Source organism: Rhincodon typus, unplaced genomic scaffold, assembly GCF_021869965.1.
Source record: "Rhincodon typus isolate 14 unplaced genomic scaffold, sRhiTyp1.1 hic_rhity00001563, whole genome shotgun sequence".
NCBI lineage: Eukaryota > Metazoa > Chordata > Chondrichthyes > Orectolobiformes > Rhincodontidae > Rhincodon > Rhincodon typus.
Window position 1 is genome coordinate 1 of NW_025967201.1, and position 25,000 is coordinate 25,000.

Consider the following 25,000-nt stretch of genomic DNA (forward strand, 5'->3'; position numbering starts at 1 on the left):
AACATTCTTGATGAGCTTCATCAGCTTTTGAGCAGACTTGATGTAAGGAAATGGTATAGTAAATTAAAAATGTGATTGACTAAATGGCCAACATCAGGAAATATCCACGCTTGGATAGTCTAAATCATCCGATCACAAGCAGGGCAATGTTAGGCATGACAACTGGTTTCTGCACTGTTAGGTTAACAAGAAGATGGGCTTTGGTACCTGTCCCCCATTGCTTTCCGATAATTCCAGCTGAAGTACATGGGTTTCAACGTCAGGTGAAGACAGGATTGACCTTTGCTCAGGTGCCCACATGATTGAGACTCGCCGTGGATCCACTAGAGAACCACAGATAGATCTCGTCAGAGAGAAACAACAGGCAGTGTACTTAATCTTAAGGTCACAGTGGCTCAGATGAGTTGGAGAAGGCAGAGCCTGGAATTGACTCCATGAATAATGACCAATTAGACGAGGTACTGGTCAAAATCAGAATGGAACTAATTTTGAGTTTGAGATCACTAGCTTAAAGGCATGAGATGCTAGAAGTGAGAGTGTGATTCAATGAAGCCTTTAGTTCAGTTTAGGATAGACAGATGGATGATATTGGAGGTGTAACTTTTCCTTCTTAATCAGGATGACCTTTTTTTTTATTCTAGGGAAGGAAATGAACCTAATGTCTGCTCCACCATCACCTACTCTCAGCTCTTAAAGGAAGTCTGCAAGTTTGCCAATGTTCTACGGACTTTAGGTGAATAATTCCTTTTTCCAGGCAGCAGTAGAGAGCTCTTGTCTTGTCCATGTAAGTAGAGAGCTCTGTTAATCCAGTGAGTAAAGCACTGTGTTATTCGAGTGAGTAAGTCACTGTCAGTTTTTTAAAATGTATTTTTGCAATGTGATCATTGCTTCAGCATATAATGTCAAAGTAATAGAGATGTCTGTTTTTCCAGTGTTTCATTCTAATCTTTGTTATACTTTCCACATAGAATTAGGTGGAATGTGCAGCACAGATGCAGGCCATTCATTTAGTCTGTGCTGGTATTTAAATGCCCCCAGCTTCCCCCATTCCATCTGTATCATCACACAACAAAACCAGAACAAGAACAAGAAATACCAGGCTAAAAGTAGACAGACTATCATTGAAGATACCAATTCTTATAACTCTTAACAGATCTAGGTTGATGTAGGTGGTAGAACACAAAGAGTTAAGGTTTAGCATAATGTATAGTCGGTACATCCACAATTTCATCAATTTTGTTGCACTTCACATAAGCAGAGTGGCACTGGTGGTAATCCTGATATGAATGAAGTAGCATGTGAGTGCTAATGACATGTTTTGTTGATTATACTTGTATTTCAGAATTGTAATTCTGTCATTCTGCCTTTGGTGAAGTAAAGTGATTAATACTCTTAACTTTTCCCAGTTTCATTTCATACCAATTCTGCTGCAGTGACAAGAATTGCCACATGAATCATCTTAAAAAGTAAGAAGTTGGACTTTGAATAAAATAAAATATCTGGAATAAAAGAGGTAACAAGCTGTAGAGCTCGCTGAACACAGCAGGCCAGGCAGCATCAGAGGAGCAGGAAAGCTGACGTTTCGGGTCTGGACCTTCTTCAGAAATAGGGGAGGGGAAGGGGGCTCTGAAATAAATAGAGAGAGAGGGAGAGGAGATGATGGAAGGTGGATAGAGGAGCAGATAGGCAGAGAGAAGGCGGACAGGTCAAGGAGGCGGGGATGAACACAGTAAAGGTGAGTGTAGGTAGGGAGTTGGGATGCGGGTTGGTCAGTGAGGAGGGAGGGGCAGGTAGGTGGGAGGGAAGATGGACAGGTCAAGGTGGGGGGAATGAGGCTAGTAGGTAGGAAATGGAGGTGGGGTTTGGTAAGTGAGGTGGGAGGAGCAGATAGGTGGGAGAAAAGACGGACAGGTCAAGGACGAGATGGCTGGTCTTGGGATGAGGTCGGGGTTGGGGAGATTTTGAAGCTTGTGAAGTCCACGTTGAGACCATTGAGCTGCTGTTCCTCCAGCCTTCGGGTAGCATCGTTGTGGCACTGGAGGAGGCCCAGGATGGACATGTCGTCCAAGGAGTGGGAGGGGGAGTTGAAGTGGTTCGCGACTGGGAGGTGTTTTCATTTGTCACGAACCGAGCGTAGGTGCTCCACAAAGCGGTCTCCAAGCCTCCGCTTGGTTTCCCCGATGTAGTGGAGGCCACATCGGGAACAGCGGATACAGTATACCACTTTAGCAGATGTGCAAATGGACATCTGTTTGATGTGAAAGGTCTTCTTGGGGCCTGGGATGGAGATGAAGGGGGAGGTGTAGGGGCAGGTATAGTACCTCCTGCGGTTGCAGGGAAAGGTGCCGGGGGTGGTGGGGCTAGTGGGGAGTGTGGAGTGGATGAGGGAGTCACGGAGAGAGTGGTCCCTCCAGAAGGCAGATAAGGGTGGGGAGGGAAATATATCCTTGGTAGTGGGGTCAGATTGCAGGTGGCAGAAGTGGAGGAGAATGATGTGTTGAATCCGGAGGTTGATGGGGTAAAACGTGAGGAAACGATCTGCTAATGTGGTATATTGTATCCGCTGTTCCCGTTGTGGCCTCCTCTACATCGGGGAAACCAAGCGGAGGCTTGGAGACCGCTTTGTGGAGCACCTACGCTCGGTTCGTGACAAACGACAACACCTCCCAGTCGCGAACCACTTCAACTCCCCCTCCCACTCCTTGGACGACATGTCCATTCTGGGCCTCCTCCAGTGCCACAATGATGCCACCCGAAGGCTGGAGGAACAGCACCTCATATTCCGCTTGGGAACCCTGCAGCCCAATGGTACCAATGTGGACTTCACAAGCTTCAAAATCTCCCCACTCCCGACGTCATCCCAAGACCAGCCCAATTTCTGTCTTGAACATACTCATTCAGTGACTTATGAACAAGGATACCAATCAATAATTTACAATCTTTCACAAGTTAAGAAATATGTTGCATTGCTATTTTTCCTACCAAAGTGGACAATATTTCATGTTTCCACATTATATTCCATTGGTATAGTCTTGTTCACTGACTCAGCCTGCCTAAATCCCCTTGAACCAAGTTTGCAATAGCTCTCATTCCCACCATGTTTTATGTCATCAGCAAACTTAGAAATACTATATTTGGTTGCCACATGCAAATTACCTATATAGCTAGGACCCAAGCACTAATCCTTGAGGTACCCACTGGTAACAGCATGGCAATCTGAGAATGGCCTGTTTATCCTCCCATTTGGTTTTCTATCCATTAACTAATACTTAGTTCATGTGGGTATATTATCCCCAACTCCATATGCTCTGATTTTGTTCACTAGCCTCCTGTGTGGGACTTTACTGGTAGCCTTCTGAACATTCAAATACACCACATCCAATGTCCAGGGATAATTGAAACTGACAGCAGAGGCAGTCAGCTGTGAAAGTTCATTGCCCAGTCAGACAGCTGTGCAGGTTCACTGATCCTTCTTTTCTTCACCTCCAACATGGTACCTGCTCTCTCTCTTCCTCCCTTTTTAAAGTGCCGTGGTTTTGATCTTTTTTTTAACAAAATTCCAAAACAATGCTACAACTTATAAAACAGTAATTACTGCTCCAAGAATTCGAGGAAATCAGCTCCAACGCTCCAAATATCTCGATAAAGGAGCAGCTCTTACAGCCACAATTTTCTCCCGTCCTCCATCTTCGATTACCATCTTGGAGTTGCAGGGTAGACGGGATAGTGAAAAAGGCATTTGGTATGCTTGCTCTTATGGGTCAGTACTTGAGTATAGGAGCTGGGAGGTCATGTTGCGGCTGTACAGGACGTTGGTTAGGCCACTTTTGGAATACTGTGTTCAGTTCTGGTCTCCCTGCTATAGGAAGGCTGTTGTGAAACATGAAAGGGTTTAGAAATGATTTACAAGGATGTTGCCAGGGTTGGAGGGTTTGAGCTATGGGGAAAGGCTGAATAGACTGGGGCTATTTTCCCTGGAGCATCGGAGGCTGAGGGGTGATCTTATAGATGTTTATAAAATCATGAGGGGTGTGGATAGGGTGAACAGCCAAGGTCTTTTCCCCAGGATAGGGGAGTCCAAAACTAGATGGCATTGGTTTAAGGTGAGAGGGGAAAGATTTAAAAGGGACCTATGGAGCAACTTTTTCACGCAGAAGATGGTGTGTGTATGGAATGAGCTGCCAGAAGAAGTGATGGAGGCTGGTACAATTACAACATTTAAAAGGCATCTGGATGGGTACATTAATAGGAAGGATTTAGAGGGATGTGTGCCAAATGCTGGCAAATGGGACTGGATTAATTTAGGCTATTTGTTTGGCATGTATGAGTTTGGACCGAAAGGTCTGTTTCTGTGCTGTACATCGTTATGACTCTATGACATCCACTTGCTTCACCCCTTATTTATTCTGCTTGCTATATATTCAAAAAACCCTTATATTAAAGAGGCTAATCGAACATGGCTTCCCTTTTGTAGATCCATGTTGACTCATGAAAACATTTGGATAGGTACATGGATGGGAAGGGTTTAAAGGGAATGGACCAAATGCAGACAATTGGAACCAGCTGAGTGGGCACCATCGTCAGCATGGATCAGTTTGGGCCGAAGGGCCTGTTTCCATGCTGTATTACTCTATGACTGTCTCGAACCCTACCATTAGTTTCTAAGTGATTCAGTTATCACATCCTTTATAATAGACTCTTTTTCTACAACAGTTGTCAAATTAACCAGTCAGTAGCTCCCCCTTTTCTCTTTCTGTCTTTTTCTTAATGTGCAGGTGCCAGTGTTGGGTTGGGGTGGACCTGACTAAGGGCCTGTGCTCTGAAAGCTTGTGATTTTGAATAAGCCTGTTGGACTATAACCTGTGTGACTTTCTCCTTTTCTTAAGTTGTGCTGTTGCCTTTGCTACCTTCCAATCTGTTCCAGAAATTTTTCTATAGCAATTTTGGGAGATGACCACAATAGCAGCCGTTGAGTTTGTTAATTAGCCCTTTCTCCTTGCGCAATACTGGGATTGATTCCTCAACATACTGTTCTAAAAAAACCATCTTGAAAATATTCCAGGATTTGGTCCTCCAAAGCATTCTTGGTAATTAGATTTACCCCGTCTGTATGGACATTGAAGTTCCCTGTGTTACTGTGTTACGTCCAGCTCTAATTTCCTGTTTTATATCACATTCTATTTTACCCTTGGAGGAGGTGGCTGAGCGAAGACTTGGCAGAAGTTTTCAAAATCATGAGCAGACTAGACAGAGTAGATAGGGAGATGTTTCTGCATGCAAAGGGACAGGCATGAGAGGGAATAGATTTAAAATGATGTGCAAAAGAAGCAGATAGTTATGGTCTGGAATGCACTGACTGGAAATGTGGTGGAGCCAGGTTCAACTGAGGCATTTGAGAGCGCATTGAGTGATTAAATGGATAGAAATGGTGTGCAGGGAGTTGGAGCAAAGATAGGAGATTGGCACTAGATAACAGAGCTGGTACAGACATGATGGGCCAAATGGCCTCCTTCAATACTTTAACAATTCTGTGTTTATCTCGTACTTCTCCTGTGTGTGCTTCTTTAAGTTGACTTCTTTGACCAAACTTTTGATCACTTCTCCTTAACTGTCCTTTGTCTCAGTGTTCCTATTTCGTGGATTGTGCCTCTGTGTAGTGCCATGGGATAACTTTCGGACATTATGGGTTTTGGGCTGTTGATGTGGATGGTGGGGAAAAAGGTATACCTTCTTCAACCGGCAGACAAGCTATTGAGTGGGTCAAAAATCTGTTGGCAGCTTGCATAGTGGTTGGCTGGTGTTGGAACCACCTATACCACATAGAAGATCCTTGCACAGATTGTTTTAACCTCTTTACCCAGAGAGTGGTGAGATGTGTAATTTGCTAACACTAATAGGGTGTAGTCCAGGTGAATTTTAAAGGGGGAGACTTGAATTACACATGAGGAAGAAAGAAAAATAAAGTAGTATTCATGGAGTTAGACATAATGGGGTTAAACCTAAACACTGGCATGGACAAAGTGAGTTGAATAGCTTGTTTCTGTGCTGTACTTTATGTTTAACAATTGCCTTGTGCAAATCTACATATCTATGTATGCTATAGGGAAAACAAAACTCGAAGTTCTTAGAGGAAACCCTATAAGTGGAGAAAGAATTTTCCATTGCTTGGTTCAATCATTCAGGGAGCTGATTGTTGGACTGAACCTCGCAAAGTTTCTCAAACCTTGAAGATTTACTCCTAAACACTCAACATCAGAAATCCATCAATCATAAAAAATATAAACTGCAGAAAATCTTATTTTCTTTACAGGGGTGAAGAAAGGTGACAGGATTGCCATATATTTACCAGTGATCCCAGAGCTGATATATGCAATGCTGGCATGTGCAAGAATAGGAGCGGTACACTCAGTGGTGGTATGTATGTTCTGATGCCTCACTTATCAAACAACACAACTAAGAACAGATTGTCTAGTTGTTTAACTCATTGTCTTGCATGATCCAGTCTCCAGATCATTGGGGATTGGATGTACAACTTGAGATCTGAGCCAGGACCCCATGCAAGTAGCAACATGCTGACCTCTGTGAGAATTGTCTGGGAAATGTGTGGATAGGTATGACAGGGTGTCAAGTAGGTAGGGTGATGTGTCGGTGGGGTACCAGGTGAATAGGGTATGAGTACCAAGTGAGAAGGGTGCCAGTGTGAAGGTAGGTAGGATGCCAAGAGGGTAGGGAGCCAGAGTGCAAACTGGAAAGGGTGCCAGGTATTTGACAGAATATTAACTATTTACATAACTGCAGTGGATCACTCTGAATTCTCTGATATAAATCAGCCATCATTGGAAGGTTTTAGGTCCATGGGTACTGCATAGCGGAATCTTCAATTTCCTGGTCAATTTCCTCGGAACGTTGGGGATTCTGCTGGGTTCAGATGTGCAACTCCCATCTACGCTGCAAAAATGACAATCTAGCCATTAGAAAGTCCAGGCCAGTATTTCACCTCTCATCGGAACATGTTTCTCGGACATGACCTCAGCTACACTATTTATTCCCATGGACAATACTCTCACCAAAATATTGAGTCTGATCTGCTAATTAAACAGCAATAGCCAATATAGTGTTTCATATGTTTGTGATTTAGTTTGCAGGTTTCTCAGCTGAATCTCTGTGTGAGAGAATATTAGACTCACAATGTATATTACTGGTTACTGCAGGTAAGGACACAGTTACTCCTGTTTAGTAATTCACTGTCCTCTCTTCTGACCCTTATCGTGGTCAGTTGTTGTATCTGTCATGCTGGAAACTTTATGGATTTTGGCAAGTCATGGTTTTCTTTTTGTCTGTAATTCAGATGGTTTCTACAGGGGAGAAAAGCTTGTAAACCTAAAGCAGATCGCAGATGATGCCTTGGAAAAGTGCAAAGACAAGTGAGATTTCTGCAAAACACCTTTCTGCACCTGAGTATCTCAAATTACTTTCTGAGAGAGACAGCCTCAAAGAGACCCTCAATCCGTGTTGAATCGTGGTGAATATATTGAATATCATGCCCACTTCTTGCATATTGGAGATTCCAAACATAAAGCATGGAATTAAACAGATCCCCCTGGATAGAACATTCCGTTCAAGATATTTAAATGTTATGTTCCATTTTATATGTTTCACACACTGCGAACCAAATTGTATTAAATTCCAATTTAACATCCTAATTCTTTATTCTAAAGATTACCAAATTACTTCAGGCAAAAAACTTCTCTCAAAACCTTGTTTCCTCTTTGTTTATTTTTAATTAAAAACAAAAGGAGAAGTACTCATGGTTGTTGGTCATGTAACTTCTGTTACATAGAAGGGCACTGTGTAGGTGACAAAACAGCATGAGAATTGGTAAGGGTGGATTTGATTGTGCAGACGTGATGCATGGACTGTCCTTTATTGTTTTATTTTACTCACTCGTAGGATGTGTGTGTCACTTCTTGGGCCAGCATTTATTGTCCATCCCTAGCTACCCTTGAGAAGGTGGTGGTGAGCTGCTTGTTGGGATCACTCCATTCCATGTGCTGTAGGTACACCCATAATACTGTTGGTGAGCAAATTCCAGGATTTTGACCCAGCAACACTGCAGGAATGGTGATATATTTCCAAGTCAAGATGGTGAGTGGCTTGGAGATGATCTTGTACCTAGTGGTGTTCCCATGTATCTGCTGCCCTTGTCCTTCGAGATGACAGTGGGTTTAGAATGTGCTGTCTAAGGAGTCTTGATGAAATTTGAATCACATCCGTTTACATATACTTCTCTGCATCATGCTGTGAGTTGTGTTGGCTCCTTTACTTTACAATCTGGTTGTCATGTATAATTTTGTTGAATGGATGTTTGATCTACAACAAAGACTAGAGTTATGGATTATGCAGCCAGGAAAGTGGAGTTAAGACTTGGGATTAGATCAGCCAATAAGTTATTGAATGGCAGATCAGTCTCAATAGGCTTCTATTTTTCATGATCTTTTGTCTTTGCTTGTCAGTTTATCCTGACTCAGCCACTTCTGTGCATTACATTTGAGTTGCACTGACTTTCTTCTTTTGATCAGGTAATGGGAGAATGTATTTGTGTGGCATGGTTTCCATTTTAAATGCTTACTCAAATATTAAATAAAAAGGAATCGCCTCAAAAGAAAACTATCCCCACCCATTCTCACCTCTTCCATAAATGGTATTTGACGACCATTGTTTGATCATAGGGTGAAATGCAAGTAACAATGGAGGAGGCAGTAACATCGTCATATCACAAAGCTAAGGTTCTAGGGACATGGGTTCGAATCTGATCATGACAGATGGTGAGATTTGAATTCAATAACAATCTGGAATTTAAAAAATAAACGCTAGTCTAATAACAATCAGGTAATCACTGACAATTGTAAAACCCGTCTGTTTCACTAATGAAATTTAGGGAAGAAAATCTGTCATCCTACATGGTACCAGACCCTACAGAAATATGGTTGACTCTTAACTGCTGCCTGGTCAATTGGGGATGGGCAATAAATGGTGTTCCATCTAGTGACATCAATATTCCATGAACAAATTAAGAAAACCACAAAAACAACTGCCTTGACATCAAGGCCACATTTGACTGAGTGTGGCATCAAGGAGCCCTGGCAAAACTGGAGTCAGTGGGAATCAGGGGACAAGTTTTCTTGGCCCAACCACCTTCAGCTGCTTCATCAATGATCTCCCCTCCATCACAGGGTCAGAAGTGGGGATGTTTGCTGATGTTCAGCACCTTTCATGATTCCTTAGATACTGATGCAGTCCATGCCCAAACATAGCAAGACCAGACTTCCACTTGCCTGGATGAATATAAGTCAAACAATATTCAATAAGCTCAAAACCATCCAAGACAAAGCAGCCCATTACCTTCAACATTCAGTGCCTTCTCTACTGACGCACGGTAGCAGTAATGTGTACCATTAACAAGGTGTGCTGCAAAAACTCACTGAGTCTCTTTTAGCAGCAACTTCCAAATCTGCAAACTCTACCATCTGGAAGAACAATGGTAGCAGATTTTTTTTATTCATGGGACAAGGGTAACACTGGCTAGGCAGCATTTATTGCCCAGAGGGCAGTTCAGAACCACATTGCTGTGGGTCTGGAGTCACATGTAGGCCAGACCAGGTAGGGATGGCAGTTTCCTTCCCTGAAGGACATTAATGAACTAGGTGGGTTTTTCCCAACAATTGACATTGGATTCATGGTCATCATTAGACTCTTAATTCCAGATTTGTTTTTATTGAATTCAAATTCCACCATCTGCCATGGCGGGATTTGAACCTGGGTCCCCAGAATGTTATCTGGGTCTCTGGATAAACCGTCTAGCGATAATACCACTAGGCCATTGCCTCCCCATAAATGGCAACACCACCACCTGCAAGTTCTTCTCCAAGCCCCTCACTATCCTAACTTGGAAATATATTGCATTTCCTACATGGTCACTCTGTCAATATTGCGGTACTCCCATCAAAACAGCACTATGGATGTAACTACACCCCAGGAACTGCAGCAGTTCAAGAAGACAGCTTCTCCAGGGTGATCAGGGATGGGCAATAAATGCTGACCTTGCCAGTGACGTCCATATCCCATTAACAAATGTTAAAAAAAATCTGCTACAAGAATATATTGCATTTATCATTTTTATTTAAATATGAATCACTCTTTATAAAATGTATTTATAATTTATTTCAGAGAAAGCTTTATTCTGAAAAAGTGCATTGTGGTACAACACCTTGGTGACAAGGTGAGAAACAACCATGAACAGGATAGTTGTAACATCCTGCAGGTAAATGCCAATTCAGTAAAAAAAAAGTGATGATTAAGTGTTGACGTGAAACAAAAATATATGAAATCTTGGATAGTGAAACTATTTGGTCCCTCTGGTATGCCTCTTCCACATGTTCATACATGATGACCTTAGTTTAAAAGTACACGCACCGTTTATCCTCCCTCCCTAATTAAGGATCTCAATACTCTCTTTTGATTTCATTTCGAACAGTGAGTATTTTTCTCATCTTTATGATGCCAAATCAATGAATAAACAATTTTATTTCTTTAGCTGTCTCTGATTCGGAATTATTATTTTTGCATTCACTTTTCACTACTGTCTCCGGTAGGTCTTAATTCTGTTACTGGACTGTGATTTCAGTGATAACAGTTGTAGTTGATACTTTACTTTAATGGTTGTTACTCAAGTTTGTACTTTGCCAATAAGTTTTGGTTATCAGCCTGTTGCCTCGTACTGTCACCTGCTCCTGTCCTTAACTAGTCTCTACAATATACAGCTGTGAACAAACTTTACTATATTCAGATCAACTTATCTATTTCTATTTCTGAAGTCTGCCCTTACCATATGGTGATCAGTTAACCTTGTACATATCAGCCAGGGAACACAACCAAGACCTTCCTGCTTATTCCTATCCATAGTTGCACCATTTTTGCTGAGAATAGAATACATTTTAGTTGAGACTTTGACCTGTAACTTTCCCCCATAGCAAGTTCCCACTCCCAGCTGTGTTGTTCTACTGACGTGACATGCATTCACAGCATCAAACAGGGAAGTTCTGAATGATCTTCCTTAGCCTCCAAGTTCTGGAGTAGCATAAATGAAGGCTGAGAACAGTTCAGTGTCTGCCTGATGAATGACCATAATGGTAAGCGTGTCTTGTGGGATCTGTAAAGAGTGTACAACTGTCCCTGTCAGATTTTCTTGTGTGTCCTTTGGCCAGGTGAAGCTTAATGGCCGGGGCTATAAGTTGGGCTTGATAGATAAAATGACACTTCTCATTCTGCATTTCAAATGGCAGCAAAATGTTAACTGGGGAAGTATGGTGATGTTCTAATTCTTTCTCATAGTTGTTCTGGAACTGTGAAACAGATATGTGCTGGGATGCACTAATGAAAGATGCGAGTGAGCATTGCGAACCAGAATGGGTTGATGCCGAACATCCACTTTTCATCCTATATACAAGTGGATCAACAGGGAAACCCAAGGCAAGTCTTCTGCCTGCTCAGCCAGCCTGTGTTTGTAAAATCTCAAAATAAAGTGTCTATTGTTAGGTGTGACTCCACAATTGGACAACACTTGCTGAACCACCCTGAGTATGCACTTAGCTACAACTAACAACCGATTTGAGATCACCGATTTAGCTGATAACATAACTGATTGGTGCTTGCTAGAAGCAGCATACATTCGTACATAGGAACTTGCCTTCTGCAAGCATTAACCAGGCGTTTGGGGAACCTATCCATGGTAAAGCCTTGGCCTGCTGTTGTATAAATTGCTGTGATTGATTGAAACTGGTCCTGATGACTTCAACATTAAAACTTCTGCCAACATATCTCTTTTTTCAGTATTATTCAGTTTCAGCGCTCCAAGAAATTGTATCTAATTCTTTCTAGCATCAACATGATGCTGAAATCAAGACTAAATATACAATTACCTATTCAAAACCATTCCTTTCCACAGCTTTACGACTGTTGAATTTTTTTACTTCCCTCAGAATTTCAATCTAGAACCAAGGGGTATTATTTAAAGATAACAGAGATGCCATTTAGGATCTAGAGGAGGAGAAACTGTTTTTACTCAGAGGGTTGTGAATCTTTAGAACTGTCTACCCCAGGGGCTGTGATACTCAGTCTTTCAGTATGCTTAAAAGGAGAGGTTGCTAGATTTCTGATTACCAATGACATAAAGGGTTATGGGGATAATGTGGATAAAAGGCATTGAAGTGTTTGATCCACATGATTGCATGAAATGTCAGAGCAGACTTGATGGGCTGAGTGGTCTAATCCAGTTCATAATCCTACGACAAGCCTGTAACCACCAACCTAATTTAGCTTAAAATTACTTAACCACTTACTTCCCCTTTATCACTGATAACACAGTGTGGAGCTGGAGGAGGACAGCAGGCCAAGCAGCATCAGAGGAGCAGGAAAGTTGATCTGTTATCTCTGACTACAGCATCAGCAGTTCTTACTATCTCCCCTTTATCACTGCTGATTTTAACAATATTGATGCTATGAATTCCAATCCTTAGTCCTTCATGAATGGGAACGGTAGTATGGTGGTAATAATACTGGACTAGTAATCTTGAAGCCTTGACTAATAATCTGAAGACATAAGTTTAAATCTCATCACAGCAGCCATGGGACCTGTATTAGTTAAATGAATCTGGAATAAAAATTGTATTGGTGATCGTGTTACTATCATCTTATCATAAAAATCCGAAGCAATAACAAATGTCCTTTAGGGAGGGAAATCTGCTATCCTTACCTGGTCTGTGCTCTGTGTGACTTCAAAACCACAGCAATGTAACTAACACTTTAGAAGACTCTTCCCCACCTTCTTAAGGGCAAATAATACTAGCTTTACTAATGACTCTCATTTCCTGTGAATGAACTAAGAATTGCTTATCAGTAAGACCCTCAGTTAATGCAGTTTAGTATGTTTTAATAAATAAATCTATTAAACAATTAATACACTTACTTTTCCAAACTTCAGTTATCTCAATGACAGCAAGTGCCTTATGTAGGTCAACATAACATTTATAGCTGATCTTTGTGAATTGGAAGGATAGCAAATTGTTGCAGTCTGTTCGAATGGAAATCTGGAAGTCCTTTTGAGGTAAAATGGTAGAAAACGGGGGTGGGTGGAGCTAGCGTTGGTGGTAGAGGAGGGGTGAATAAAAGGAGGACAAGTGCTGATTAGAGACCATAATAGGATTTTACACTTGGAGGCAAGGGGTATGGCTGAGGTACTAAATGAATACATTGAATCTGTATTTTCAAAGAAGAAAATGCTACTGTGGTTTTTGCGAAACAGGAAGTAGTCCTGACAGCAGAAAGACTTAAGATAGCTAAGGAGGAAGTATTGAATTGGCTTTCTGTACCTAAAGCTGATGAGACACCGGAGCCATATGTGAACATGGAACAATTTGGCCAGGGCTGATCTAATTTTAACCTTAACTCTACATTCCTGCATGCCCCTGATAATCCTTCATTCTCTTGGTAGTCGAGAATCTATCCAGCTCTCCCTTAAAAAAAAATTAAAGATTCTGCATCTAATGCCTTTTGAGGGAAAGAATTCCATGACTCTTCTGAACTCCAAAGGATACAAGCTTACCCTTTCTGGCCTTTCCTCATAAGGCAATCCACTCATTCCAGGTATTAGACAAGTAAACAGCTTCCAATGCATTAACATCCTTCCGTAAGTGCAGTGGCCAGTACTGTAGACAGTACTCTGGATGTGGTGTTACTAATTCCCTGTGTAACTGATGTATGAAATGCAGTCAAGGAGATTGAGTAAATTGAAAATGGAAATTACAAAGACACTGGGCATAATATTTCAGTTTTTATTAGACTCAGGATAGTGCTAGAGGATTGGAGAATTGCAAACATTACACCCTTATTCAAAAAATGATGTAAAGATAAAACCAGCAACTAGAGGCTGGTCAGTATGACATTGCTGGTTAGGAAACTTTCCAGAAACAATAATTTGGGACAAATTTAATAGTTATATTGCCAAATGTGGGTCAATTGACCCTAAATGTGACTCCAAAGCCACAGCAATGCGGTAGATTCTTAACTGGGCACGGACAATAAATGCAGACCGAGCCAGTAACATCCTTTGAATGAATAGAACGTTTAAGATAAGTGAAATTAGGAAAAACATTTTCCAACAGTGAGTGATTCAGGTCTAGAAAGCACTGTGTTATAGTGTGGTGGAGGTGGGTTCTATTCAGGATTTTAAGAGGGTGTTAATTTAAATACAACAATGTTGAGGGTTACAGGGAGAAGGCGAAAAAATGGTACTAAGCAAAATGCTCATTTGGAGACAATACAGACAAAATAGGCCAAATGGCCTGCCTTTGAACTGGTACAATTCTGATTTTGTAAATTCACCAGAAGATGAACATTACTGACAATAACTTGTGTTTTACTTTTGTTCTAGGGCGTACTGCACACTGTTGCAGGTTATTTAATTTACACTGCGGTCAGTTTTAAGTATGTCTTTGATTACCACGATGATGACATCTACTGGTGCACAGCTGATATTGGATGGATTACTGGACATTCCTATGTCATCTATGGCCCACTGGCAAATGGTGCGACATGTATTCTTGTGAGTGGAGACAGTATTCAGAGTATCTGTTAGAATAGAGAATTCACTCTGGCCAGGTTTGATGATGCATTGAAGGCAGAAGCCTCCATCTTGCTACGGTAATGTTTTCTATTTGAGGGGTCTGAATGGTGTGGCATCATCCCAGCCAAAGAGACAATCCACTCCAAGGCCTATGGCCAATATCACCTCTGCATATCATTTTAGTCAGTTTTGGTTATAAACTGCGCAAAAAGGTTTAAGGAGTCACAACGGGGGATGTTAGTATCACAGATGTGAGTTTTCCTGGTCCCGTGGACTGTGTGGGGGGAGCGTAGGTGATTGGAGCAGTAGGGAAAGAAAGCAGAATTAGAGGGGGGTTGAGGCGTATTTATATTTCCACTACCGAGGAAGTTTTCCGTGGGTGCTGAGATACAGATCAGCTATCCTCTCTACATGGGGCGGCACGGTGGCTCAGGGACCCGGGTTCGATTCCACCCTCGGGCAACTGTCTGTGTGGAGTTTGCACACTCTCCCTGTGTCTGCGTGGGCTTCCTCTGGGTGCTCTGGTTTCTTCCCACAGTCCAAAGATGTGCAGGGTAGGTGGATTGGCTGTGCTAAATTGCCTGTAGTATTCAGGGATGTGTAGATTAGGTGGGTTATAGGGGCATGTGTCTGGGTGGAATGCGCCAAGGGTCAGTGTGGACTTGTTGGGCCGAAGGGCCTGTTTCCACACTGTAGGGATTCTATGATTCTGTGCGTGGGTACTCAATTTAAACCATTAAGGCCAATGATGAAGGGGATTTTCCAGGGCTCCCTGGCACTTTGCTGGTGGCAGTGTAGCTGTCACGCTCTGCTCTGTAAAGTATCTGCCAACTCAATAGAGACATTCTCCTTGTGCTGGCTGGCAGATAAGAAGTTGTGAGGGAGGGGGAGAGGCAGGGGTCGCTGTCTCCATACCCCATGACTAAAGGAAGGAAAGACCACAGCTGTCACCCCTCAGAGATCTTACCACCCTGTTTCCTTGGAGCTGCTACCTTCCCCCCTGTAAAATGATTACTGATGTGTATCCTTCTGAGGGCACTCCCATCTTGGTGTTTCCTGACTTCCTCAGACCTGATCGTAAGTGCATACTTTAAAAATTGTGTAATTATAGAAATATCGAATGATGCAGCACATGATGAGCAGGCATTCTGCCTCTACAGGCCCCATAAAACTGAACAAATAAAAAATTAAACATCTTTCTGGCTGCTTTCTGTACACGCAGTAGGTAAAGAAACACATGGATATCTGGGACAGAACGTGTGCTAACTTGGGGCAACCTGAGAAGTGCAGCCTTTGGCAATTCAATGGGCAGGTGAGGTACCTTTCCCCTAGCCCCTAATGTCCAAAAACTGGCCACCGCATTTCAGGTGACAAACGCTAGTTGCAAAAGGCTGCTGTCATTCAGAAGCAATGCCTGAGGCACATACTCAACAAGCGTTGTACCCTCTCAATTTATTTTGACACTTTCCCAAACCAAACCTCATGGCTTATTTAGAGACATATTCTTCAACTCCTCCTCTGCACTTTTCTACTTCAATAAAATCATGTAAACAGGAACAGGGGAACACATAGGAATATTTAGCTAAATGAAAGTGTCGGTAGTTTTTTTTCTTTCTTCTCCTTGGATCTCCCTATTTGAAATTTGATTGCTTGAGAGAGGGAGGGAGTAGGAAGTCAGCTTGGTCCTAATGTTCTACAAAGTGCCTTCTGGAGCCTTTTACAGAGCTGTACAAGAAGGTGCCCTTCTCTTCCTGCCAGATCTGAAGTAGGGTCAAAGGTTTCTGTTTGCACCTCGTAAATTCTCAATGCTAAATTCTCAACTCACAAAATGGCAGGGTCACTGCCTAGAGGCTGGAGTTCCACTAGAAGCTTCACTATAAAACCAAAGGACACCACCACCAGATTTGAGAACGATAAAAATAAAGTTGTACACGTGAATCGGATGATTTTCCAATGGTTGTGTTTTGATTAAATTTCTCTCTGTTTTAGTTTGAAGGTCTCTTACTCTATCCACATGTCGGGAGGTTGTATGAAATGATTGAAAAGTACAAAGTGACAAAGCTTTACACAGCGCCCACAGTGATTAGGATGCTGATGAAGTTTGGAGAGGAACCTGTGAGAAAGTAAGAAAGTTAGGAAGCTGATTTGAGCTAATCACTGAATGCACGAAGCTTGAAGTAAGGGCCGAAGTGTCACTGAGTAAAGGTGTGCTAGTTACCCATACACTTAGCTTACTGCAATTTGAATCTTCTAGAGCATTCAATGGATTGATCAAATGAAGTGAAGACCTCCTGTATTCTACCTTTATTGCGTGTGTGGGGGATAAACACTAAGATAGGCTGGCTAAGCTGAACAGCTTGTTTCAATGGTGCAACTTACGTGTAATTCAAAGACATATGTTTGGATCCCTGGAGCAGTTTTGCTTATTATAAACACTGGAAATTATGTTCTATTTAAATATCTATTGGAGTTTCCCTAAGTATTTAAAGTTATACACGATGACGTTGTTTCTTGGGTTTTGGTTTCAGTATGGAAGAATTTATCGAAACTGTGAAAACGATGATGCTTCCTGAGAACTAACTGGTGTCATACCAGACCATAGTCAGGCTACAGCTCTGGGCCCCATTTACTGAATCTAGTGGTGGATCCTATTTCATTCTCAATTGTCTGTCTGCGCCTAAGAACATTTCTACCCTTTTCAATTCTTCTTTCTTCTTTGAGCCACTTTTCATCTTTTCTTCCTTTATGTTTGCTCCTCCTTCCTTGTCTTTTCCCCACCTTTTCTCTCCTCTGTCTTCATTGAGTTACAGTGGTTTGCCAGCATCTCATCAGGAACTCACCCACATGAGCTGGACAATGACTTTTCAACTAACAGGACATCCCAATGAGCGCTTACAAATGTCCATCCAGACATTCTTCCAGGGGAAATCACTGGATGATAACCAACTGTGAGAAAACTTACTTCAATCAATGAGAAGTTCTTCACTTATGCTCTTGTCAGGATATCACTGGCTAACCATTTCAAAATATGTTCAGTTTGTGTGCCTTAGAGGAAAAGACATTCCAGAAGGGAGAATGATACTTTACGTGGTAATTCTGATTGTCTTACTTACCGTTTGTTAACAAACTCTGACATCTCTTAGAAACGTGTTTGATTCTACCCAGTGTGACTTTGCAAGGTGAGCGTTGCAGAATTAAAGTTTGGGGCTGGTATTTATTATTTGGGAGGAGTATATTTAAAATAAACCATTCTCTCCAAGAAAAATAATTGTAAGATTTCTGATATGAAATTGTGCCACAAAGTTGAATCATGTCTTTCCTTTTCAAAACTGATATATTTGCTGTGTTTTCCTTTAATCTATTTTTGCTTTCTCCATTCTCTATTGCAAATAAATTGTCCTTTCCTTTACAGATTTCAGAAGGACCTCTGACAATAATGGTATTTCATGCTTTAATTTAGCTTCCAGATTAAGGCTTTACTTCCCCCTCCTTCTTAACGTGCAATTTCTGCTATATTGTAACATCATTTTGTTTTGTTGTTGCGTGTGATTTAAAAATCTTCTTTTTTCCTCCGTAAGATGTTCTTTTCACTTGACTGCTTCAGGTTCAATCTCAGTTCTTTGAGAATCCTGGGCTGTGCTGGAGAGCCTATTAACCCGGAGGCTTGGACATGGTATTATAATGTGATTGGTAATGGCAAGTGTCCAATCGTGGATACTTTCTGGCAGACTGAAACGGTAAACATTCCTGTTAAAGAGGCATCCTCATGTTTTGTTTCAGAGAGAAAGGACTTGAGAGAGGCATGTTATTTTGTCCCAGTGATGTCAGATGCAAAGAAAGATATGCAGTGATACCTGGACATCAGGGATTAAGTTATGAGGAGAGATTATACAAATTAGGCCTGTTTTCTCTAGAATTTAGAAGGTTAAGGGATGATCTGATCGAAGTCTTCAAGGTATTAACAGGATAGGACAGGGTAGATAAAGATAAATTATTTCCACACGTTGGGGATTCTGGAATTAGGGAGCATGATTTAAAAATGAAGGCAAGACCATTCAGGAGAGATGTTAGGGAGCACTTCTACACACGAAAGAGGGTAGATGTTTGGAACTCTCTTCCACAAATGGTAATTGATTCTAGATCAGTTGTTAATTCTAAATCTGAGCTAGTTTTTTATTAAGCAAAAGTATTATGGATTTTCGCTAAAAGGACGTATATGGAGACAGACCACAGATCAGCCACAAGCTCAATGCCTGAATGGCCTACTTCTGTTCCTATGCTTCTATGCTCCTCAAAACGGCACGAACATTTCTTTTTAACATGACTACATCCTCCACATTTCACACTATGGAGTAAATGACACAGTGGGCTGGATTTCCAACTGTTGGCAATCAGGGAGAGAGGTGGTGAGGATAGAATCTGCTTTCTTTCCATTGGGATGGTGATACCCATCGAGGAACTGAAAGTACAATGCAAGAAATGGAAGATACTGTTCATTCTCAGATTAATACCTCTCCAAACACCTTATTTGGTAAAAGTAGAGTGGCACAAAGCCAAGAAGCTCCAAGTTTTATTCTTGACCCATGCTGAGCGAGCTGTTGTGGTTTGAGTACCTTAGCTTTGACTTCTTAAGGTAGGTGGGGAAGTTCATCCAGGTCATTATGGTTCTGTTAAGTGCTGCTAAATGAACATGTGTATGGATATCAGTTAATGACGGGAACTGGTTTGTTATGATCTCAATTGGTGAGATAGTGGAGAGTCTTGTCCCTTGGAGAGGATCTGCTTTTCAGGAGTTGGCTGTAGGGGGAGGGAGGGGGACCACAACAATATTAACATAATAAAGTATGAAAATAGCTAAAATATATATATATATCCATCCCCGCCTCTTCGACCTGTTTGTTTCCTCTCCACCTATCCTCTCCTCTATCCCTCTTCTATCCGCCTCCCACTCTCTCCCTATTTATTTCAAAACCCCCTTCCCCTCCCCCTTTTCTGATGAAGGGTCTAGGCCCGAAACGTCAGCCTCTCTGCTCCTATGATGCTGCTTGGCCTGCTGTGTTCATCCAGCCCTGCACCTTGTTGTCTCGGATTCTCCAGCATCTGCAGTTCCTACTATCTCTAAAATATATATTTCCCATCTTTCACATAATTATAAAGCTGATATTTTCCTCATGTTTTCTAAAACAAGAACGGGAGCGGTAATAGTGGAAGGACTTGTAACATTTTCCAATTGTCACTAGTTCTATGCTTACACGATTGGAGAGTGGAAATGGGGCACTCTTATAACAGAAGGGTGTTTGGACATTTCTAGCAGCTAAAGGACCATTACCTTAACATCAGAGTAAGGTTTTGGAAACTATAATCAGGGAAAAGAAATCAGAGGCAGGTGGAAAGTTTTGAGTTAAGAATAGCCAGCACAGATTTGTAAAGGTGGGTCATGCTCAGCTGATCTCATTGAATTTCACTCATGAAATAACATAATAGGCTGATGAAAGGAAATGCTGGAAATACTCAGCAGGACTGGCAGCATCCATGGGGAGAGAAACTGAGTTAAAGTTTCACGATGATGACATTTCATTATGATCTAAAACACTGGGCAGATCTTTGCCCCTCCTAGTGCAACACGACCAAAGCAAGAACAGTGGAGTAGAAAAAATTAGAATCTCAATGTTGAGAAAATGTTTTGCAATATTGCCCTAAGGTAAAATGGCAACTTCAGAATCACATGACTGAGCAGCGAATACCTCATTCCAATGTACTTGTATCTCATTAACATTCCAACTCTTCTTATTTATATACCACTTCCAATTTTATTCTCGTTCCCCAGGAAACTAGACAACACAATTCCCAACAACTGATTGCTTGATCTGGCCATCATCCAACTGTGCCTTATAGAGTCATACAGCACGGAAACAGACTCTTCGGGTCAACCAGTCCATGCTGAACATAATCCCAAACGAAACTAGTCCCACCTCCCACTCCTGGCTCATATCCCTTCAAACCTTTCCTATTCATATGCTTAACTAAGTGACTTTTAAACTTAATAACTGTGCCCACATCCACCACTACCTCTGGAAGTTCACTTCACATGCGAGCTATCCACTGTGTAAAAAAAATGCCTCTCATGTCTTTTGAAAATCTCTCTCCTTTCTGAGCTTAATATCCTGCATGTTCCATGGGAGCCATCTTCCTTGACCCTTAGTCCATACGAGTCTTCATTGACAAACTACCAGCCTTCCCACATTGCTCTCAGGCCCAACTGTCACACCATTTCAGTCCTATATTACTCTGGAGCTCAGGGTCTCCTATGATTTGCGTGCTTCTGCCAGTTTGCTTTGTGTTCAGGGACTCACCCACAAGAGTAAATATCCTTTTTGCATCCACCTTGTTGAGACCATTCGGGATCTTATAAACTTCATTCGAGGCATCCCTCACTTCTCTAAACTCCAGTGGTAACAAGCCCAGAATGTCCAACCTTTCCTAATAAGATAACCCACTCTTCCAGGTGTCAATCAAACAAACCTTCCCTGAACCATCTCCAGTGTATACATACTTTCTTAAATAAGGAAACCAAAACTGTGCACAGTATTGGAGATATGGTATCGCTAATTCCCTGTATAGCATCCTTACTTTTATCTTAAATTCCTCTTGTAATAAAGGCCGGTGTTTGATTAACTTTGCTGATTATCTGCTGGACCTGCATAATAACGTTATTGCAACCCACGTAGTTGAACATCTAGATCCCACTGCACCTCAGAATTCTGCAATCATTCTCCATTTAAATAATATTCTGCTTTTTTATTCTTCCTACCAAAGTGAACAACAACTTCACATTTTCCCACATTATACTCCATCTGCCAGATTCTTTCCCACTCGCTGAACCTACCTATTTGGTTTTGAAACTGAAATATATACTAACAATTCAATCTATGATTTGTCAACTATGATTTCCATGTCTTTGGCCCTAGATTGTATTTTGATTGAGCATCACCAATGTGACACACACAGTTGCTACATACAGCTCATGTAAGAGAGATTCTTGTTTGACAGCCAGGGGAATCAAGGGATATCAGGGGTAGGTGGGAACGTGGAATTCCAAACGTAAACAGATCAACCATGATCATGTTGAATTGCCCATGGTGTCCAGGGATGTTCAGGCGAGGTGGGTTAGCCATGGGAAATGAGGACTGGGTAGGGGGGTGGATCTGGGTGAGATGCTCTTCATAGTGTGTGGATTTGATGCGCCAAATGGCCTGTTTCCACACTGTAGCGATTCTATGATCACGTTGAACAATGGAGCAGGCTCAAGGGGAAAAATAGCCTGCTCCTTGTCCATAGATTCTTATGTGTGTAAAATGGGGATTTGGTGCTTTTCCCATCGGTCAGCTTCTGATTACCTTATTGCTGTTGAACCTGAGACTAGATGTTAAAAAATCCCCATTATCCCTCAATCATTGCAATTCCTTAAAGATCCTAGTATTCCTTTGGTAGATTGCAAGTAGAATAGCACTGCACTGACCAGCTAAGAATGTTTCTATGCTAGTTAGCAATGAACAAAAGTGTACCACTTAGTGTGCCAATTAGAGACTGTCGTGTAGCATTTTTGTCTTGTATCTCTGTACAGGGTGGCCCAATGATGACCCCTTTGCCTGCTGCTACACCATTGAAGCCAGGATCAACTGTAAGCTTTAATTTAATTAATTGCATCAATGTTTTCTTTCTCAGGTGTGAGCTCTTTTCCTCCTGCAGGAACTAATCCGAAAACTGCATTGTTTGTCTTCCTCCAGACATTTCCATTCTTTGGTGTTCTCCCTGCAATTCTCAATGAGCATGGTGAGGAACTGGAGGGAGAAGCTGAGGGTTACCTGGTAGGTGCTCAGTTCAGCTCCAACAGAGCCTTCCAGAACTTGTGGACTTCTTGCTAAGTATCTCACACAGCAATGAGGTTCAGAATAATTCTTGTGCACAAAAGAGATCGTAATTCTTCAATCACTTGTGAAATGATCCACAAGCTGTTAACTTCTTTGCTGCTGTGTAATGTACCACTGTGATGCTAATATAAAGTAAAAGTAATAGAAAATGGTGAAAATAATCAGCAGGTCAGACCTCATCTGTGCAGGGAGAAATAAAGTTAATGTCTTAGTTTCTGATTATAAACTCATCATTAGACAGAAATGTTAACTCTTCTTTCTGTCTCTGCAGATATTGGCAGAGTTGCTGAGTGTTTCCTGCATTTTCTGTTTTTATTTCAGATCTCCAGTATCCATGATCTTGATAATGATCCACAGTTGAACCAACAAACTTTCCTCTTTGTGTTGTTGACTGACGTGTTATACATTAACAGCATGGCCTCTTTATCTTTTGAAACCAGTACATCTGGAACAGGGACAGCAGAAGCGTAGTGGCAATGTCACTAGATTAGTAATTCAGACCCCCAGGTTATAGTTCTGTGAACACAAGTTTGACTCCCACTATGATCGATGGTGAAATTTGAATTCAATTTATCTAGCTTAATGGGGACCATTGTTGTAAAAACTCATCTGGTTCACTACTGCCATTTTGGGAATCTGCCATCCTTACCTGGACCTACAGCAATGTAATTGAATCTTAACTGCCCTCTTGTCTGTTAGAGATGGGTAATAAATGCTGGTCTAGCCAATGATGCCCAAATCCCATCAATGAATAAAATGACTTTGGCAGGAATGATGACTTGTATGTGCAGAATAAAAAAACAAAAGCTTGCATTTAATTAGTACGTAGAGGTCTTGTGATGCAGTTTAGCCAGTAGTTCTGGGTTCAAGGCCCAATCTAGGACATGATACTCAATGAATATGTGTTTGTAACTGAGCCACACAGGTTGGTTGTCATCCTGCCAATCCTTCCAACACTCTTATGGCAAGCACTAAGATTTGGAGAGACCTCTGGTCAGCCATGGTTTATGTGGAGCGATAGCCCTCCAGCTATAGCCTCTGGCTGCAGTCAGGTGACCCATTCCAAGGAAAACATCTTGACATATGGGAAGGAGATAGTAGGAACTGCAGATGCTGCAGAATCTGAGATAACAAGGTGTAGAGCTGGACGAAATTTCTAGGCCCAAAATGTCAGCCTTCCTGCTCCTCTGATGCTGCTTGGCCTGCTGTGTTCATCCAGCTCTACACCTTGTTATCTTGACATATGGGAAGTCTAGTTTATATTGTACCTTTCACAATACAGGACATGTGAAGATGCTTACACACAGTGAGGTGTTTCTGAAGTGTAGTCAGTTTTGTAAATGGCTGCACAGCTGCTGGGAGATTTCGTATGTGCTGATCAATGTACTGACCCATTGGCTTCCACTTCTGAAGCTGCCACTGCACAGAGACTTCAGGAATCATCATAGGAGAGAAAACAATTAGAGGGAATGTTGGACACAGAAACAGAAGTTGCTGGAAAAGCTCAGCAGGTCTGGCAGCAGCTGTGAAGAAAAAAATCAGAGTTACCAGACCCGAAACATTAATTCTGACTTTTTTTTATTCACAACTGCTGCCAGACCTGCTGAACTTTTCAAACAACTTCTGTTTGTGTTCCTGATTTACAGCATCCGCAGTTCTTTTGGTTTTTTTTAAGAGGTAACATTGGTTGTAAGTAGGAAATATGGTAATAAATCTGAGAACAATAAGGGGATAATGACAAAATAGTTTGTATTTTTTAACTGAGGAGTAAATATTCACTTGGGAGAATCCACTGTTTTTAGAATGGTACCATGGGCTCTTTTACATCGACTGATGTCTATGTTGTCTGAGGCAAAATCTCCTACATTTCAGCACTATCTCAATTCTGTACCATGGTAGATTTCCACCCTCAAGTTTCTGGGGTAGAACTTGAGCTCACAACCTTCATTGGCAGAAGTGTGATTGAATCATGGCTGCCATGTAATAAAAGGGACGTTTTAATTATCAGACTAATTATGTAAGCAAAAAGCAAACTGCACAGCGTGTCAGTTTTCCTGGAGTTTTCATTCACTGGTGAGATCATTGGTTTTTGTTTTTGTTTCAGGTATTCAAACGACCTTGGCCATCCATACTGCGCTCTGTATATGGAGACAAGGAGCGCTTTGAGGCAACTTACTTCAAACAGTTCCCAGGATTTTATTTGACTGGAGACAGTAAATTATTACTTTACTTTAAATCATTTTTAACAATATACGCAGGCTCAAATTCTGTCTGAACTTACTTTGGCTGAACCCATATTCGTTGGTGATCAGTTTAAAGCTGTGTGGCTGAAATGTTTCTTTTACTCCTCGTTTATGCAAGGAAATTATAATTCCGAATACATTCCAGT

The 25,000-nt window shown here is 41.6% G+C and overlaps 1 protein-coding gene across 1 annotated transcript; it reads left to right on the forward strand.

Annotated features, from left to right (window-relative positions):
- The first annotated feature begins 670 nt into the window (after nt 1-670).
- LOC109919749 (acetyl-coenzyme A synthetase, cytoplasmic-like) lies at nt 671-24,984 on the forward strand. The gene is made up of 12 exons (XM_048592623.1): nt 671-784; nt 6,311-6,414; nt 7,139-7,211; nt 7,349-7,424; nt 10,228-10,321; nt 11,392-11,529; nt 14,489-14,659; nt 16,670-16,803; nt 18,285-18,417; nt 22,305-22,361; nt 22,468-22,548; nt 24,716-24,984. The coding sequence occupies exons 2-12, from the start codon at nt 6,373-6,375 to the stop codon at nt 24,884-24,886; spliced, it is 1,170 nt and encodes a 389-aa protein (XP_048448580.1). The 5' UTR covers nt 671-784; nt 6,311-6,372; the 3' UTR covers nt 24,887-24,984.
- The last annotated feature ends 16 nt before the right edge of the window (nt 24,985-25,000 follow it).

Bases quoted from the DNA above. Each gene is read 5' to 3' on its own strand.
- LOC109919749 (XM_048592623.1), top strand. From the start codon at position 6,373: ATGCTGGCATGTGCAAGAATAGGAGCGGTACACTCAGTGGTG. The intron at 7,425-10,227 runs GTGAGATTTCTG...AATTTATTTCAG, and splicing joins TTGGAAAAGTGCAAAGACAA to AGAAAGCTTTATTCTGAAAA. The intron at 11,530-14,488 runs GCAAGTCTTCTG...CTTTTGTTCTAG, and splicing joins GATCAACAGGGAAACCCAAG to GGCGTACTGCACACTGTTGC.